Source organism: Aulonocara stuartgranti (genome assembly GCF_965226115.1).
Source record: "Aulonocara stuartgranti genome assembly, chromosome: 1".
NCBI classification, from domain to species: Eukaryota; Metazoa; Chordata; class Actinopteri; order Cichliformes; family Cichlidae; genus Aulonocara; species Aulonocara stuartgranti.
This window is the reverse complement of record NC_138939.1, coordinates 31159004-31178713: the sequence shown is the minus strand read 5'-3', so window position 1 is coordinate 31178713 and position 19710 is coordinate 31159004. Positions and strand designations below refer to the sequence as shown.

Sequence of the window (19710 nt, the reverse complement as noted above, 5' to 3'; positions counted from 1 at the left end):
TCCAGCACAGTTTGGTTCTCCTCCACCTCCCGCTGCTCTCGGACCTGCACAGATGATTGTCAGTTTCTGCCCACCACAAGGGAGCCGTGTGATAACAAGCTGAGAATAAAACAGAGCAAAGAGGTCTGCCTTCAATCTTTGGCAGTGTCGTATTCATTTGACCTGAAAATATTCCTCTGAGAAACTGTGCTGGGTTACACACCACAAGGCCTGCTCTTCAGCTTTTTTAACAATCCTGATTTCAGTAAGCAAGGCCAGACACCAGCAGAGGCGGTGTGACAATATTTTGTCATATTTTGGGACAAAAAAAAAATGTTTTCGGTACCAAAAAAAACCCAACAGTCAAGACGTCCAGTCTGCAGGAAAGGTTTGAAAAGTTTCTCCTGATTTTTTTTTTGTATTTGGAAACACAGAGAACTGTCACTTAAATGTCTACAGTCGCTGCTCTTTAAGGACAAAACTAACATCCAGAGAAACATTTTCACCTTGCAATTCACTCAGGTCACTTTAATACAACAAAAAATCACCTTGGAAAAGGTGATTTTTCTCAAGGAAGCCACTTTCGTTCCTAATTAAAATCAAATATGTTGCAACAAGGGGTCACCGCTTCTTTGACTGGGTAGATTTCTATGCCAGATGCCTCTCCTGACACAACCAGGACGGGATTTGTGTCTGTTTCTTTGTATCTTTCGCTGGCAAGGTGAATGTGTAAACCACTAAACTATGGAAACACTGGAAAAGGAAAAGTGCCAACTGAGAGCACTTCTTTTCTCAAAATAACCCTTCTTAGCTTGTAACCTCCCTGAAGGTCATCACAAACACATTCCAAGATAATTTAAATAGAGTTTATAAAAAGAAACACTGTACTCTCACACAAGACAGTGTGACTTCTCACAGTATGCATGCTGTGGGGGTTTTTTTATTCATCTCCACCTGTCAGAGAAAAGTGGTTTAAATTTAACTCTCGTTGTGTTAATTAATGTTAAAACTTTTTCTGTTTATATGAATCAAAAAGGATATCATCACATGAAACTTTTTGTTTAGCCTCTTTCCCAGTCATCAGTGAGTGATCTGTCTCTGTCTTATTATATGCTAAGACATCATATTTTAATTATTTAACTTCACTAACATGCTCATCAGTAATGCTCCAGTACCACGTTAAACAGTCGTGGGCACAGTGGAGTATGTCCGTAGGTAAGGAAGAAACTGATTGGTGCTGTGCTGAATTGTTAGATGAATGTTTAGTTGGCATTCTTCAAATACAGAATAAACCCCTAACATTATATAAGGTATTGTGAGCTGTTACAGATGATATGTTTTGTCATAGTCCTCATCTTTCATCAGTGTGTTTTCCTCACTCTATATTCTCATTTTACCTTTGACGCACTGGAATTTACCGTTTCGCTCCAACCTCATTTCAAGGAAAGTGGGGTAATTAAATGGAAACTTTATCGCCCGCCACCTTTTATGGAGAATTATAAAAATGTATTTTAAAATGAGAGAAGTGCTCTTCACATGGTTCTTGTCGTTCTCTGTAATACTTTAATTGTTTTTAAATGGAAGACTATTATTTTCTCTGCTAATTGAAGAAAATTCATACCTGAGTAGCTCGATGTAGAAGTATATTAGTGGTGCACTGAGATGCAATGTAGAAAACTTGTTATTGTTGACAGCAAGCAGCTTAATATGCCTCAAAGTTGCATTTTATTATGAAAAAACCCTCTGATGCCCACATTAGGAACAAGTGCCAGTTTAGTAAGAGAAGACGTATTTTGTAAGGAAGGATATCGAGGTGGATGGACGGGTTGACAAAAAAACAACAAAAAAAAAAACACATTTTACTGAAAAAAACCTTTAATACTCAAATTTTGACTTCACTGGAGAACTTTTGTTCATAAATCTAATCAAGCTGTTTATACCTAATTCGAAATGGTAAATGGACTGGCACCTATGTAGTGCGTTTTTACTACAAGGCTCATTCACCCACTGACACACAGAACCCTTTACTATACCTAAGCTCACTCACATAGATGCATCAGAGGGTTCGGTATCTTGGAGCCAGCGATTTAACCACCAACCTCTGCCTCCTGACTTAAGTCTAACCAAACCTTTAACATCATTTAGGGACAAATAACCTGTTTCATTATTTCCTTGGAGGAAAACACTTTAATTATGGAATAAGAAAAAAATGTTAAAGTCTGCATTTTTTTTTTTTTTTTTTTTTGCTGATAGGGTTCAAAACAATGACAAAAGCTGTAGTTTGTCGATGTTGTGAAGTACCACAGCGTAGGGTCATGGAAGATGTTTTCACTTGATTGTAAGTTAAAAATGTATCTGATGTGACTCTGGCAAATCACGTACACTGACACATTGACAAGGTTTAATTCAAAAAGCTCAAACGTTTCCAAAGAAACAGCAGAAAGTAGTGTTGGCAAATTCAATATTAGTTGCTAGGATCAGATCAGTCAACTGGCACTGGCTGGCATGGGTAAAGGAGATATGGCCCCATTCACTGGCAAATAAAAATTACTGTTAATAACCCCCAAAAAACCCAGATTTGATATTTCTTCAAAACATTTTGGATAATAAAATTACTAAATATAATTTGATTCAAAACACCGGTCTGTTCTATTACGCCTTTAACAACGTGAAATAACTTTGTCAATGGAAACATCAATGCCAACCACTTTGCTGTCAGACTGTGGCAAATAAGCAATAATGCCACCTTAAGAGATGATTTCCTCAGTGGATCAGTTTGTCAAGCACTGTGCAGAAGCCTCAAGTCTTGGTGCATTAAAAACGGTGGGTAGCATATTAACACCGCTATATTAACACGGTGGGTAGCATATAAATATATTAACACCGCTCAGTGAAATACGACCACACCTTTCTTCTCACTGCACAGAGCTGCTATTTATGTCGCTCTATTTGCACACATTAGTCTCATATATTTAAGTTTGTTTCGACACCTGAAGAAACCTATGCACCTATAGGTTAACCTATAACACTTATTTATAGAAGTGTTAATGCCATGAAACTTTGAGACAAATAATTTCCCACCTCCAGTTCACCTGGTAATCTTATAAATATAAATAGTCTACTGTAAGAGAGGGAAAGAGCTATTGAGAGCTTTGTTTTCAGGCAGGATGTAAACTGTCACATTGTTTTTCCTTCTGAAAGTGAAAGTAAAGGGCAAATATATTTTCATCAGGACACTGTTCATACAATCTATGCAAGGGGTGTCAAACATAAGGCCCTGGGGCCAGAATCATTCTGGTGACAACTTCAATTTGGCCCACTGGAGGGCTTTGGAAAAAGCATGAATATTAACAGTAATTTCCTACATTTTACAGCTTTTTCGACTGGTAAAGACCTCCCCCAAGGCCATTCATGCTACAGCAAAGTGGTTAAGTAATGAATAAACAACTAAATGAGAGAAAAATTATTGTTTGTTTTGTTTTTTTCTCTATCGATGAAAATAGAGCCACTGTGTAAAAATAGAGCACTTTCTGTGAACTAAAAAAAAGCTGTGAGCAATGAGCTAACAGAGCTTGTGCCATGATTTTACACATTAAATTATTACAATTTAAGCCCAAAGACTTGTGCTGCCACATTAATTTACTGCAGCAGCATTTCTTTAACATATCGAAAAACTGAGACATATCATTGAAATTGCATATTTATAAATAAATATATAGTAAAAAGTTCTTTACACCAACCGAAAGGGCCAGTTTCACTTCACTTAAGATTAAAGTGGACTGTATGTGGCCCACATACATTGAGTTTGACATCCACATTACAATGTAAAAAATATTCAAATTTAAGAATCTGAAGTATCCCCTTAAAATTTAAAAATCATCTGCAAAAAGTTTGGGACGAAACAGTCAAAATGTACCATCCTTAGTTTTAAATTGGCAGAGCTCTTCTGTTCTTACCAAATACAACTGGCTTATCAGAAACAGGTTATAGCTACCCTCGGTCAAGTGGTCATTATTTATCCCCAGTGGCAACACACACACAGTCACACATGCACACCGAGTGCTAATAACAAATACCGCGACCCTTCTCTGACAGCCGTTTATAGCTGACTGAAGATGTAGAGGTGAAAAGGTCACTCATTCCTTGAGGGAGATTGCATCTTGGCAGCTAGATTGCATTTCAGTGCCCAAGGCCTCATCTCATTCTGTTACCAATAAGAGCAGACATATGACAAATCAAAGTAATCCCAGAAAGGTAACCACAGAGGCCAAAAACCCCATAAAGCTCTCCAAGAAGTTGCAAGTGAGTGCACAACAGGAGTCTGCGAGGGAAAAAAAACAACACGAGCTTGAAATCTTTACAGCTGGGGAACATGACAGACTTCACAATGAAAATGCAAGTGATCGGTAACGGGGGCTATCAGAGATGGATCGAGACAGGCAGACACAGCGGAGCTCAACCCTCAACCCACAGCAAAAAGATACGATCAACTGAACTGAGCAGACTGACAGCAGATGCCTTGGTGAACTAAGAAGTGCTGCTGTATGGGGAGGAGGGCGAGGCAGAGGTAGGTGAAGAATTATAACACAATGGTAACTCTGTGATTAACTAGTGTACACATAATGCAAGCTCCAAATGTGTCACAGCTTAACACGGCAAACAATGCAGTGCACACCCACACTCAACGAACTGTATAGGGAGCAGAAAAGGCTCCACTCACCCACACAGTGGGCTTTGTACACATGATCTAAATGCATGATCTGTCTCTTTCTCTCAACTCTGCCCCCTCCTCACTCCTCTAACATCACTGTGGTTACAAAGACATGCATAAGAGAGCTCCTTTGGAAAAAAAAAAAAAAAACGGGGTAAGAAAAATCTGAGGCGAGGAAGCAAAGTATCACTTTCAGCAAAACAAACAGTCTCCCCTCTTCAAAAGTCATGCACAAGAATACATATATTTATATATATATGTATATATATGTTTACATATATATATAAAAATATATATTTTTCTTTTTTAAAAGACAGAACTCACCCAGAAGAGGAGATTGAAGAAGACCATTCCATATCGCAGGGCCATCATGCAACCCTCAGCCATCCTGCAGCGCCGCAGTTCTAGGAGGAATATGAAGGAGAGGTCCAGGTAAAACACCACATACTTCTTGCCCTGGGCATAGCGTCCCTTGGATGTTTGCGGCCCCTTTGTTGTGTGAAAGCCGAACGCAAACGGTGGCCGCTTATACTCGAACTCTCCGCTAAAGCGGTGAAACCCAGAAGTGAACGGCGGCGTGTCGGGTTTGCTGTCCAGAGATGGACTGCGCCGATATGGAGTCTCGTCTGTGCTCGAGCGTCTCATAATGGAAGCTGAATGAGCCTTTAGGAGTCTTTAATAGTCACTCTGTGCACTTCAGGTCTGAACAAAGTCCACAGCGAGGGACAAAGAGGTATTCCACTGAGGGGGGGCTGCGAGATGGATTTCAGTAGTATTTCTAACCTAGCCTCAAAATAATTAAACTCCTGAACTACTGATTTAATTATACCCAGAGTGGGATCACACGTGATCTGATGTAATCTGAGAGAAAACAATATGCTGCCATTCACTTCAACCGACTTGCTATTTTTGAATCTTATATATTATATATTCTGCAGGACAGTTTGCATAATCCTGCCACAACATCTGTGTAAATCTGAACATTTAGGACATAATCCCAACATACACGTACACATCTGCACATCCCTATCTCTTTAATCCCTCGCACACAGGTGTGATGCTCCCAGATAAGCTGATCTGCAGTTTCATCTCATAAAGGTTCAATCAGGTAAATGCTTGGAGAGTTTGACCTCTCTAGCGCCTTGGGCTTGCCAAAATGATCCAGAAATGGTCCTACCTGGTCTCATGAGAAATTCCTGAGCAGGTGCTTCCTGGCTGGCAAATAACAGCACCCCTGCTTTGGTTAATCAACTTCTTTTACTCAGAGACAGAGCGCATGTCCGCTGAGAATGAAACACTACTCTCTGGTCTTAGTTGCGTCTGAGTGTTCGGCATGTGACTGGCGATGTGCTTTTGCTGACATGCACGGAGCAAAAAAAAAAAAAGAACTAAGATAGAAAAGGAGGCGAGCGGGAAGAATGGTGTTATGGATGTGAGAGGAAGAATGGAAGAAGGCATGAAAGGATGAATGACGCTGATGAGCAGACCATTCTTTGGCTTCTTCAATTTGTATCCCTGTGGAATTCCTGCCTTGCCCAATTTCCTCCTTGCTTCTTTAGTTCCTGCCCTAACTTGAACCTTTTGTCTCTGAAAAGTGTCTAGGGGTTGTTCTGCGTCTCTCCACTCTCATCTAACAAATCACTCTCTTCAACTCCCTCTTATTCTAATCCTGAGCCCCTCTCTGCTCTCCCCCCCTGTGCTGATGGTGGTTAATTAATTTCCAGACTCTCATCAGAGAAGCAAAGTGTGCGGTTGTCCCCTCCTCTCGTCTCCCTCCTCCGCTACAGCGTTTTCTCTCCTCTTCTCTAGGTGGGCAAGGAGATCAAGGTGTCCACCAGGGTCATGGCCAAGCAGCGAGAGAAGAAGCAGCAAGAAGGAGAGACAGGCAGCGAGAAGAGAAAGACAGCTTCCTCAGAGAAGCAAAAGAAAGACTGCAGTGTTTGAGCGGTAGTCCAGCCTCGCTGCCTGAAGCTCCCTCCCTCCCTCTCTTCACAAGCTCCTGTTCTCTTTCTCTCTCTCTGTCCTCCTGCCCCCCCTTTCCCTTTTTCTTTCCTGCCTTCTCTCACAGGCTCCAATGCTCTCTCCTCCACACACACAGTCTCACACACCCCATCCCTCCTCAGAAACTGTCCCCAAAACCTGGCAGCGCGAAAGGCAGGAGCAGTCATTCACATTCTGGCCACACCCTATGAGAGTGCACAACCAATCAGTGCCTCGCAGCTCCATCCTCCCTCGTGCACACGGCAATCATACCCTACCATCTACTAGATAACTCTCTCTCTCTCTCTCTCTCTCACGCACACACGATGTACGTGCACACAGAGGCGCACACAAAACCTGGCGTGTTGTTAACATACCAGTGCTGAGAAGCTTGCTGCACTTGCACTAGTGCTTCCTCCTCCTCTCCTCTCTGCCTCCCGCCTGGAACTCATTCCACATGCAGAGGTTGTTCTTGCTCACAACCCAGGCTGCTCTCTTCACGCTTCACTTCAGTCATGTTCCTCTCTCCCTCTGTCTCTCTCTGGACCTGAACTTGGGTCATACAATATCTGTGTGCGTAGCCTCGCACTGCACGGATTTTCACACGACAAACAACTCACCTAAAGTGTGTCTCTGTGTGTGCGAAGGCACACACGGCCGCTGACATTCACACAAAATAGTGTAACTGCATGCTCCCCACAACCTGGGAGCCATCTGGGTCACTGGTTTTATGAGTCCACAGAGACATTTCAAAGCTTCAGAGGTACTGACTTTATTCAAGGCTGCATCAACTATTTAATGGATTTTTGTTTTGTCTCCTGTGTGTATTTTGGTCAGAGCGCAGAGGCAGCGGCAGCCTATGCTAGGAGAATGAATTTGGCTTACTGAATGACTGACGTTGTTGAAAAGATTTTTGGGCTACTAGTGTTTTCATCAAAATTTTGTCAGGTGTGAAAGAGTAGGAAAAAATACCCTTTATCCATGAAAAGAAAAACAAGGGCAGACCTTGTTAAGTAACATGAAGTAAAGCCAAAGTGCAAATATCATATCTGAGTTGGCTGCTGTTGTAAAAAAAAAAAATATATATATATATATATATTTTAAGCACTTCATCTTCACATCCGAACGTTGCGATTTTAATAACCAGTGCAGCATAAGGAATGACGTTCCAGTCAGTGAAGCTTTAATTACTTGCAGCTGTTGATGTCACAGCAAAGTGTGCCCTCTATCTATACATGCTATCACATGACTGTCACATGATATTTTACGTTTCCCCTTCCATCTGCTTTCAGCAGGGGTGGCAGGCTCACAATAGTGGTCACATGCTTTCTTTGCTTGGTTTTCATCTTCACCAACAAGATCTACACAAACACTTCTGCTGCAACTCTGATGATCCAACTGCATTTGCATTGCTGTGGAGTTATTCATCATCTAACAGAAGATTTCCTGGATTTGTGAGCAATGGCATTTGCTAAAGCAACAGACTATTCCAAATGCATTAAAATTCACTGAATATAATATATATAATAGTCACACAGAAAGGCAGGACGTGGTCCCAGATGCAGGACTCGGGAGACAAGGGATGAACTCAAAAATCCGAACAGAACTGAAAACTAGGAAACCAAGAGCAGGGAGACACAATCATGAGGGAGTACACGAGAAAGGACAAAGGGACACTCGGACAACATACACTTACAAGATATTGAGATGAGAGAGAACAGGTGAGAACATAGCCGAGAGTTACTAACATGAAGACTCAAGAGGGACTTAAACTGAACAACACTTAGCAAAATAAAACAGGAAGAGTGCAACACAACTGATTGAAGAGACGATTATTTGACACAACAAAATGAGGGAACAAGACAAAAAGACAAACACAGACAAAAGACTGCAGAGGAACAGAATGGGGAAACAAAGGGGGATTAACAGAATGAACCTAAGGATCTACAAAACAGAAGCTCCGAACTGAAAGGATGAAATAACAACACCATGAAGAACTTGTATCAGGCATAAGAAAATAAACAACATATAACAGAAAGATAAATTGCAGGAGAATACAGAACCCTACTCCAAAGATAGACAAAAACACAAAGCTAGAAAGAACCTGGACAATAAAACTAAAAAACATCACAGTGACAGATGGACATTCATGTGTCGTGCTAATGTTGTAACACACGATCCAGTAAAATGTCTGTAGATGAGGTTTTACGGGTTCAACAAGAAACGTATAAATTCATTTCTTTTTTTCCTCCAAATATAAACTACCACATCTCTCTCTCTCTCTCTCTCTTTGAGCATATTTATACCATTTATTATATATTTATCAATCACAGCATGTAAGGGGAAAAAATATTTACACAGGATGTGGTTCATCTTACTTTTACGTCAGTTATCCCACTAATTGGTGCAATCTGCTGTCACTTTCATTAAATATACAGACTGAAATGAATCATGCAGCAGGAAACTTCAGCAAGTGCAGCAGTAAAGTGGATTCCACTTCAGGTCTATATTTCCACTTACAAACAGCTTCATCGTAGACTCACTGGGTGCATTGGCACTACAGGGCTCACGGTGACTTTGAACTCCTCACCATGTACGAATGCATGGGGAAACAGAAGCATGGCAAGCAGCATGATGTAATTTAGCTTTATTCAGACTGAAGGTTTGTAGATGGGCCCACATTAAAACGCTTTATGGATCGTTGTAATGTGAAAGCATAATATGAACGGACAGCCTTGCTCAGTCAGATGCACAAAGTGCGCTGCGCTGCACTCCGGTCTCCGTGCAGCCATAAAGGGGTAGGAGTCTGGCTTGCTTTCCCTTGTTTAAAGCTGGAGTATGAGTCTCCTATGAATATCTCCACTAAATGACAAAACAGTCTACAAGGATGACTGCAGTGCGCACAGAGCAGTAATATGAGCATATGAAATGAGAATGGCCTTTCCAGAAGCCTGGCAAATTATTTAGAGCTGTTTGCCTGGTAGAATTTAAGCTTATGCAATCACAAAAAACATTTCACTTCACACTTTTAAGATAATGCAGTTTTTGGACGGTCAAACTTTCACACTTTTTATTCTTACTTTAAAGCAGCCTGTTTATTTCCTTTAAAAATCATTGAGAGTTTACAAAACAGGGCTCAAGTAAATGTGTGAATGAGATGCAAAAATCATAATGTACTTAAAAAACATCAGTAAGGCTAAAATCAAACTGGACACAAAAATTGTCATTATTAAACAGAAACCAACCGCTGGGGTTAAAAAGTAGATCATTGACGTGCCAAAAACTGTTGTTCCTTGAATGGGTACTTGAAGTTGGGTCCCTATAGGCACCCTATGTTTACAGCCTGGTCTCTTCCTCTAATTTTCCTGCTCACGAGGCTGTGATTATTTTTAATAACCTCTCACTTTAACCCTTGTGTGGTGTTCGTATTTTTGTTACTCAGCCAGTGTTCATGGGTCTGGTGGACCCGCTAGAGTTTTGGCTTTCCAAATTAACACTATCAAACAATTTTATGTTAAATTACTCAACAGATGTTTACTTCATCCCAATTACAAGACATATGAACAGCAAACATGGTTAATTTTTTCCCTTTACCTTTGTTAGATCACATTTATGAATTAATGTGCTTCTCGTTTTTCTTTTATATAAAATGTTATAAATAAATCAGTTATAATCAAGTGGAGTGAGTGGAAAGACACAACACATTTACACGTGAAAAAATAATTAATTGTTTAATTTTTCTTTTGAAAAAAACTGAACACGGGTCTCACAGACCCGAACACCATACAAGGGTTAATCAGGGAATGGGTGAGATGTGGGTGCCAACTAGGCTGCTTGCTGTCTGCTAGGATTTACCTGAACTAATTCAACAGTGTTTGTAGCTTTGGTGCCTTTTGTGCCAAAGCACATGCAAAATGGTCTCATGTGTGGTATAGGTCATCCAAGAAGCCCATGGTCCCGTTTTGGTGAGTAAAATTCTATTTAATTTTTATTTACCCGTAATTGACAAGATTTCTGGTATCTGGATTCAACTCCAGGACCTTCTTGCACCACTGTTCCACCCTGGGCCCTGGGAGAGCATGCAAAGTCATCCCAAAAAGGCCCTAAATAGCCTGGCATGGATGTATTCTAAACACATGCTCGCTGGGTTATCTGGTGATTCTAAATTGGCCATAGATGTGAAAGTTAGCATTAGTCCTTTGACTGGTGATCTGATGAATAGATGGATGGATGGATAACATATCCAAGTAATGCTCTCATGCAGTATAGATGCATCTTACAACCAGATCTTGTGAGTGTTTTGATAATGTAGCACCTCTTCCAAATGTAGCCACTTCAGATGATGCCAAGCAATCATGCTAACATGTAAAGCCCCTAAAAAGGGCTTCACAAACTACAGATAAGCGCTCAATGGCTATTTCCATCGTTTATATCCTATTGATGTAGTTTGACTGCTGTAGCTGAAATACAGCTTAAATAACTGAAAACGTGTTTTTTAGGTTAAGTCCTGATAAAAAAATTAAAAAAAACTTAAAAAGTAGCTTTACTGTATGTCTGCACCGCAGATCCTGCAGATTTCTGTTCATGGGTAATGTGCAGGCCTAAATATCACACTATTATTAGTGTTTAATTATCACATACTGAGAATATGCATGGCTCAGGTGCTGTCAGGACATCACTGTCCAAAAACACAGCTGTGAATGTGAGGCATATGAGCTGACTGAAAGCACATTTTCACAACATCATGACACCATGACACCATTGAAGACTCAGGGAAATGAAGATTAATAAGAGCCGCTCCTGTGAGAAATAGCCATGTTTTTACCGAATCAGCTGACTAAGAGGGATTTAAAATTTGCTTTGCTGACAAAGAATTACAGACAATAAGACAAAATATATGCATCAAGATACGTGACAGGGTTTAGTAAAAGCTGAAACCAGCATTGCAGAGTAAAAAAAGCAAATCACAGAACAAATAGAAAATAAATTATTTAGGAGCCTTGTAGTGGAAATGGTAATCGAACATAATAAGAGATACTATTTAAAACAGAATTAAAGGGAGAAACAGATTATTATATCTGCTTTTGGTCTTCAGATTTCTTCCAAACACACTGGGGTCTTTTTTGTTTGTTACTTAGAGTTTAAATAATAAATAACACCTAAATATGTAGACGTAATCTGAAGCACAGCAACAACAGCACACAAAACGACTTTCTCTGGATTCAGGGCTGAATCTACAACCTTGAGCGTGTCTAAAATCACCTGAAGGAAAGAACAGCTTGACATTTCTTCTTTCACAGTCAGAAATCTAAATCGGCTGGTTTGTGTTTTGACAAAAAGATAATGCTGAATTCTGTTATCAGTAGAAAGTTTGCGTAACCGCTTGAGGAACATACTAATAGATCCAGCTTTGCCTGCAGTCTCACTGAGATCAAGATTTTTTTTAAAAAAAAATAGGCATAGACAGATAAATAGAATAGAAAAAAAACATTTAAAAACAATTAGAAAAACTACAAATTTACAAGTACAATGAAAAACACCCCAAAGAAATACAAGCTATGCAAAATACATACAAATAAAATAAAAAGAATCTGAGCTTCAAAAGGCTATGTACATATTTTCACAATTTACAATTTAGAATACTCATTATCTGTTAAATCCAGAATCAAATCTAAAATCCTTCTCATCACATACAAGGTCTTGAATAATCAGGCCCCATCTTATCTTAAAGACATCATAGTATCACATCACACTAATAGAGCACTTCGCTCTCAGACGTCTGGTTTACTTGTGGTACCTGGGATATTTAAAAGCTTTCAGGCCCCTCTTCTGTAGAACCTGCTCCCAGCTCGGATTCAGGAGATAGACAAGGTCTCTACTTTTAAAATTAGACTCAAGACTTTCCTTTTTGACACAACTTAGTTAGGGCTGGACCATGTGGTCCTGAATCCTAGGCTGCAATAGACGTAGGCTGCTGGGGGCTTCCTATGATGCTGAGTGTTTCGCCTTCTCTAAACCCTTTTTACTCACCATGTGTTTATAAACCACTTTGCATTTAATTATAAGTTATTATTAATCCTTGGCTCTATTCCACAGCACGGCTTCCTCCTGTCTTCCTCCTCTAACCACCAGCCAATCTCAGCAACTTCCTGTGAAAAAGGAGTTTTTCCTTCCCACTGTTGCCAAAGTGCTTGCTCATAGGGGGTCCTCTAGTTGTTAGGATTTCTCTCCATTATTGTAGGGTCTTTATCCTACAATATAAAGTGCCTTGAGATGACTTTTGTTGTGATTTGGCAAAATATATTTAAACTGAATTGAATTAAATGTGGAGTAGACCAAGAGTAGCGAGTACGCAGGGGTTTTTAACTGTATAAGTAATTTAGCCTACTTCCCCTATTCCTTCTCTTATTGTAAGGCTCTGAAAGCTGAAACTGAGACTGAACTTCACAAAGCAAAAATCAAATATGTATTTAGAAGCAATCTAACCAAAGCTTATTAGCAATTTTGAAAGGCAGGAATCATTTTAATGTCTACATAACTTTATCTCTCACATTAAAAGGAGCGCAAATAATTTTAACTTTAAAGTACTGCTGAAATTTTGGTGATATATTTATATTTATTCATAAAATATACACTTAGTAGATTTATATATATATATATATATATATATATATATTAATAAAAACACCCAGCACGCCCCTGCGGGCGGTTTATCCTTCAAGCTCGGATCCTCTACCAGAGGCCTGGGAGCTTGAGGGTCCTGCGCAGTATCTTAGCTGTTCCCAGGACTGCGCTCTTCTGGACAGAGATCTCCGATGTTGTTCCCGGGATCTGCTGGAGCCACTCGCCTATCTTGGGAGTCACCGCACCTAGTGCTCCGATTACCACGGGGACCACCGTTACCTTCACCCTCCACATCCTCTCGAGCTCTTCTCTGAGCCCTTGGTATTTCTCCAGCTTCTCGTGTTCCTTCTTCCTGATATTGCTGTCATTCGGAACCGCTACATCGATCACTACGGCCGTCTTCTTCTGTTTGTCTACCACCACTATGGTTAGCCACCACCATTTTGTCCGTCTGTATCTGGAAGTCCCACAGGATCTTAGCTCGGTCATTCTCCACCACCCTTGGGGGCATCTCCCATTTTGACCTCGGGACTTCCAGGTTATACTCGGCACAGATGTTCCTGTACACTATGCCGGCCACTTGGTTATGGCGTTCCATGTATGCCTTGCCTGCTAGCATCTTGCACCCTGCTGTTATGTGCTGGATTGTCTCTGGGGCATCTTTACACAGCCTGCACCTGGGGTCTTGCCTGGTGTGATAGACCCCAGCCTCTATGGATCTTGTGCTCAGAGCTTGTTCTTGTGCTGCCATGATTAGTGCCTCTGTGCTGTCTTTCAGTCCAGCTTTGTCCAGCCACTGGTAGGATTTCTGGATATCAGCCACCTCCTCTATCTGCCGGTGGTACATACCGTGCAGGGCTCTGTCCTTCCATGATGGTTCCTCGTCTCCCTCCTCTTTCTTGGGTTTCTGCTGCCTGAGGTATTCACTGAGCACTCGGTCAGTTGGGGCCATCTTCCCAATGTATTCTTGGATGTTCCTTGTCTCATCCTGGACTGTGGTGCTGACACTCACCAGTCCCCGGCTCCCTTCCTTCCGCTTAGCGTACAGCCTCAGGGTGCTGGACTTGGGGTGAAACCCTCCATGCATGGTAAGGAGCTTTCTTGTCTTTATGTCAGTGGCTTCTATCTCCTCCTTTGGCCAGCCTATTACCCCAGCAGGGTACCTGATCACGGGCAGGGCGTACGTGTTGATGGCCCGGATCTTGTTCTTACCATTCAGCTGACTCCTCAGGACTTGCCTGACCCTCTGCAGGTACTTGGTGGTTGCAGCTTTTCTAGCGGCCTCTTCATGGTTCCCATTCGCCTGCGGGATCCCCAAGTACTTGTAACTGTCCTCTATGTCTGCAATGTTGCCTTCTGGTAGTTCAATCCCCTCAGTTCTGACTACCTTCCCTCTCTTTGTTACCATCCGACTACACTTCTCCAGTCCGAACGACATTCCAATGTCATTGCTGTATAGCCTGGTAGTGTGGATCAGTGAATCGATGTCTCGTTCACTCTTGGCATACAGCTTGATGTCATCCATGTACAGGAGGTGGCTGACAACTGCTCCGTTCCGTAGTCGGTATCCGTAGCCAGTCTTGTTAATGATCTCACTGAGGGGGTTCAGGCCTATGCAGAACAGCAGTGGGGACAGAGCATCTCCTTGGTAGATCCCGCACTTGATGGTGACTTGTGCTATGGGCTTGGAGTTGGCCTCTAGTGTTGTACGCCACATCCCCATTGAGTTCCTGATGAAGGCTCTTAGGGTCCCATTGATCTTGTACAATTCTAGGCATTCCAGTATCCAGCTGTGGGGCATTGAGTCATAGGCCTTCTTGTAATCAATCCAGGCAGTGCACAGGTTGGTCAGTCTGGTCTTGCAGTCTCGGCTGATTGTTCTGTCTACCAGTAGCTGGTGTTTTGCGCCTCTGGTATTCTTGCCAATTCCTTTCTGTGTTCCGCTCATGTATTGACCCATGTGCCTGTTCATCTTAGCCGATATGATGCCTGACAGGAGCTTCCATGTAGTACTGAGGCAGGTTATTGGTCTGTAGTAGGAGGGGACCGGTCCCTTCTTGGGGTCCTTGGGGATCAGGACCGTCCGGCCTTCAGTTAGCCATTCCGGGTGTCTCTCGTTAACTAGCAGCTGGTTCATTTGTGCTGCCAGACGCTCGTGGAGTGCAGTCAGCTTCTTCAGCCAGTAGGCGTGAACCATGTCAGGTCCTGGTGCTGTCCAACTCTTCATACTGGAGACCCTTTCTTGGATATCTGCCACTGTGATGGTTACTGGACCCTGTTCAGGGAGGTCGCTGTGGTCAGCCCTCAGATCCTCTAGCCACTGAGCATTGCCGTTATGGGTTGCATCCTTCTCCCATATGCTCTTCCAGTATTGCTCCGTCTCCAGCCTTGGTGGTGCTGTTCTCTTATTGTTCCCTTGCCACTGAGAGTACACCTTTGCTGGTTCTGTGGAGAACAGCTGGTTTATTCTCCTGCCTTCTATCTCTCTGGTGTACCTCCTCAAGCGGCTGGCCAAGGCTGTGAGTCTTTGCTTGGCAGTTTCCAAGGCCTCAGGTATGGACAGCTTGCTGTATTTCTTAGGCACCTTATTTGTCGCACCTTTCTGCAACTCCGTTAGTTGGCTAACCTCCCTCCGTGCTACTTTGATCTTGCCCTCTAGCCTCCTTCCCCATGGAGGGTACTGCCCCTTGTCGCTGTTCAACTTGTAGCCAAGCATCTCACTGATCACTGTTGCCGTATTGTAGATCAGCTTGTTAGTGTCGGTAATCGTGGTTGTAGGTATTGTCCGTAGTGCTGCATTAACATCATCTAGCAGACCTTCTGAGGGTACTTCACGTAATCTTGGTAACCGGCTACGGGGGATCCAGGTTTCAAGCTTGGCCATGACCCTATTTTTCAGGTCAGTTCCTCTCGCACTCAACGATCCTTCTCCTATCGCACTTGGGGCTATGTACCCAATCTCGGGTGGGGGTGATGATATCGCCCCCCTGACCTGGCGTCCTGACTCCTCCTTGCCGTAGCATTTGTGTTGTACCTCGTCAATCTCTAGCTGTGAGAGCAGTCCCTTCTTTCGAATGTTGGAACACTGAGCTACTAGTTGTTTCGCCGTCATTGTGGATGTTGGGTATCGAAGAATCCATAGGTCCCTCATCCTATTCATGTAGCCCCTTCCGCCGGGGTCACTTAGTAGCATTCCAACAACGCCCTGTTTTCGTCTCTTGCCCACCGATGCCTTCTTGTTCCAGTAGCCCACTTTTCGTCAGGGTGCCCTGGTTCCTCAACACCTGACGCGGACCTTGTTGATCCGGGCGACGTCCGAGCCGGCATGCCTTCATATTTATCTGTCTCGCTCATGTCTGCGGTATATATATATATATCTAATATATATATATATATATCTAATAGGCACATGGGTCAATACATGAGCGGGACACAGAAAGGAATTGGCAAGAATACCAGAGGCGCAAAACACCAGCTACTGGTAGACAGAACAATCAGCCGAGACTGCAAGACCAGACTGACCAACCTGTGCACTGCCTGGATTGATTACAAGAAGGCCTATGACTCAATGCCCCACAGCTGGATACTGGAATGCCTAGAATTGTACAAGATCAATGGGACCCTAAGAGCCTTCATCAGGAACTCAATGGGGATGTGGCGTACAACACTAGAGGCCAACTCCAAGCCCATAGCACAAGTCACCATCAAGTGCGGGATCTACCAAGGAGATGCTCTGTCCCCACTGCTGTTCTGCATAGGCCTGAACCCCCTCAGTGAGATCATTAACAAGACTGGCTACGGATACCGACTACGGAACGGAGCAGTTGTCAGCCACCTCCTGTACATGGATGACATCAAGCTGTATGCCAAGAGTGAACGAGACATCGATTCACTGATCCACACTACCAGGCTATACAGCAATGACATTGGAATGTCGTTCGGACTGGAGAAGTGTAGTCGGATGGTAACAAAGAGAGGGAAGGTAGTCAGAACTGAGGGGATTGAACTACCAGAAGGCAACATTGCAGACATAGAGGACAGTTACAAGTACTTGGGGATCCCGCAGGCGAATGGGAACCATGAAGAGGCCGCTAGAAAAGCTGCAACCACCAAGTACCTGCAGAGGGTCAGGCAAGTCCTGAGGAGTCAGCTGAATGGTAAGAACAAGATCCGGGCCATCAACACGTACGCCCTGCCCGTGATTAGGTACCCTGCTGGGGTAATAGGCTGGCCAAAGGAGGAGATAGAAGCCACTGACATAAAGACAAGAAAGCTCCTTACCATGCATGGAGGGTTTCACCCCAAGTCCAGCACCCTGAGGCTGTACGCTAAGCGGAAGGAAGGGGGCCGGGGACTGGTGAGTGTCAGCACCACAGTCCAGGATGAGACAAGGAACATCCAAGAATACATTGGGAAGATGGCCCCAACTGACCGAGTGCTCAGTGAATACCTCAGGCAGCAGAAACCCAAGAAAGAGGAGGGAGACGAGGAACCATCATGAAAGGACAGGCCCCTGCACGGTATGTACCACCGGCAGATAGAGGAGGTGGCTGATATCCAGAAATCCTACCAGTGGCTGGACAAAGCTGGACTGAAAGACAGCACAGAGGCACTAATCATGGCAGCACAAGAACAAGCTCTGAGCACAAGATCCATAGAGGCTGGGGTCTATCACACCAGGCAAGACCCCAGGTGCAGGCTGTGTAAAGATGCCCCAGAGACAATCCAGCACATAACAGCAGGGTGCAAGATGCTAGCAGGCAAGGCATACATGGAACGCCATAACCAAGTGGCCGGCATAGTGTACAGGAACATCTGTGCCGAGTATAACCTGGAAGTCCCGAGGTCAAAATGGGAGATGCCCCCAAGGGTGGTGGAGAATGACCGAGCTAAGATCCTGTGGGACTTCCAGATACAGACGGACAAAATGGTGGTGGCTAATCAACCGGACATAGTGGTGGTAGATAAACAGAAGAAGACGGCCGTAGTGATCGATGTAGCGGTTCCGAATGACAGCAATATCAGGAAGAAGGAACACGAGAAGCTGGAGAAATACCAAGGGCTCAGAGAAGAGCTCGAGAGGATGTGGAGGGTGAAGGTAACGGTGGTCCCCGTGGTAATCGGAGCACTAGGTGCGGTGACTCCCAAGCTAGGCGAGTGGCTCCAGCAGATCCCGGGAACAACATCGGAGATCTCTGTCCAGAAGAGCGCAGTCCTGGGAACAGCTAAGATACTGCGCAGGACCCTCAAGCTCCCAGGCCTCTGGTAGAGGACCCGAGCTTGAAGGATAAACCGCCCGCAGGGGCGTGCTGGGTGTTTTTTTTTTATATATATATATATCGATCGATATAGATAGATATATATACACACATTTATAAAGTAGTGTAAAAGTTATTAATAGGTCCATCCTAAATAAAGAGGTGAATATTGAGTCCAAGTCTGTTTTAAATGTGCAGATCAGCACGTCTAATTTTCACTTGGCACTGAAGAACTTGATTAAATTGAAGTTAAAAAAATGATGATGGTTTGAGTTAGAATTAGACCCTTTATTTTAAGGGATGCAGGGTGCCAAATTCTGCCCTTGTAAAGGTGATGACACTGCGCACATTTTACATACATTTATTCATATAGTTGCATAAAGGGCCTATATGGTAGTCTTCGGAGGAAAGAGTGTCAGTAGCTGACAAGACTCTTTGTTTTTATCAATAAGCAGACAGACAGAGTCTGCTTATCTGATTCTGTTTAGGTGAGACTGTGCTGGCATACAGTACAAGGCAGAGTTGATGCATCCTGCATGGCTAATAGTGCAAATTAAGCACAAATCTAAAAATATAATAATAATAATTTTGACATTCAACCACCATGAATTCATAATATCACTCCACAAAGCCTGAGAGGAAAATGACTCATACCTTGGCCCACTATTAGTTCAGTGTGGCGACTTAATACCTTTGTACTTTCTGATTTAACAGCATGAGTTATGCCGTTAACTAAAAGGTTTAATTAATATAATGCCAGAGAGAGTGGGTTACATGAGAGGACACAAAACAATTAAGTAACCATGAAAAGCATGTGAGCCAGCCTATTGTTAATCAGGCGTGTGTCTGTGGATGAACCCACTGAAGTCTGCAGTTGTGAGACCTGACACGGCAAAATGCAATTATGCAGTGTGCCACGCTCAGAGCCAAAACACAAATACTCTCCATTCAAAGACCTGAACAGTGGGCAGAAGAATGGAATGGCTCTGCGCCTACTTACACTGAAGAAAACAGAAAAGAGATGACTGTTCTGTATTCTGTGCAACAAGGCAAAGGGCTGAAGCTTAAAGCTGGTCAGTTTTGTAGCGTAAAATAAATAAAAAAGGAGTCTCTGTGGACCTGCCCTTCAACACCCAGAGCACACCACTGAGCGGTAAA

The 19710-nt window shown here is 43.0% G+C and overlaps 1 protein-coding gene across 2 annotated transcripts in view; it reads right to left on the bottom strand.

Moving 5' to 3' along the window:
- The window catches only part of tspan4a (tetraspanin 4a), a 172598-nt gene that overhangs the window by 117027 nt on the left and 35861 nt on the right, over nt 1-19710 (bottom strand). The window contains exon 2 of one of the 2 annotated variants that reach the window (XM_082535689.1): nt 5015-5094. In XM_082535689.1, coding sequence (XP_082391815.1) covers nt 5015-5077 — 63 coding nt within the window. In that variant the 5' untranslated portion in view covers nt 5078-5094. Of the gene's footprint in view, nt 1-5014; nt 6785-19710 lie in introns of those variants that run through there. The other variant, XM_082535688.1, reaches the window with a different exon arrangement.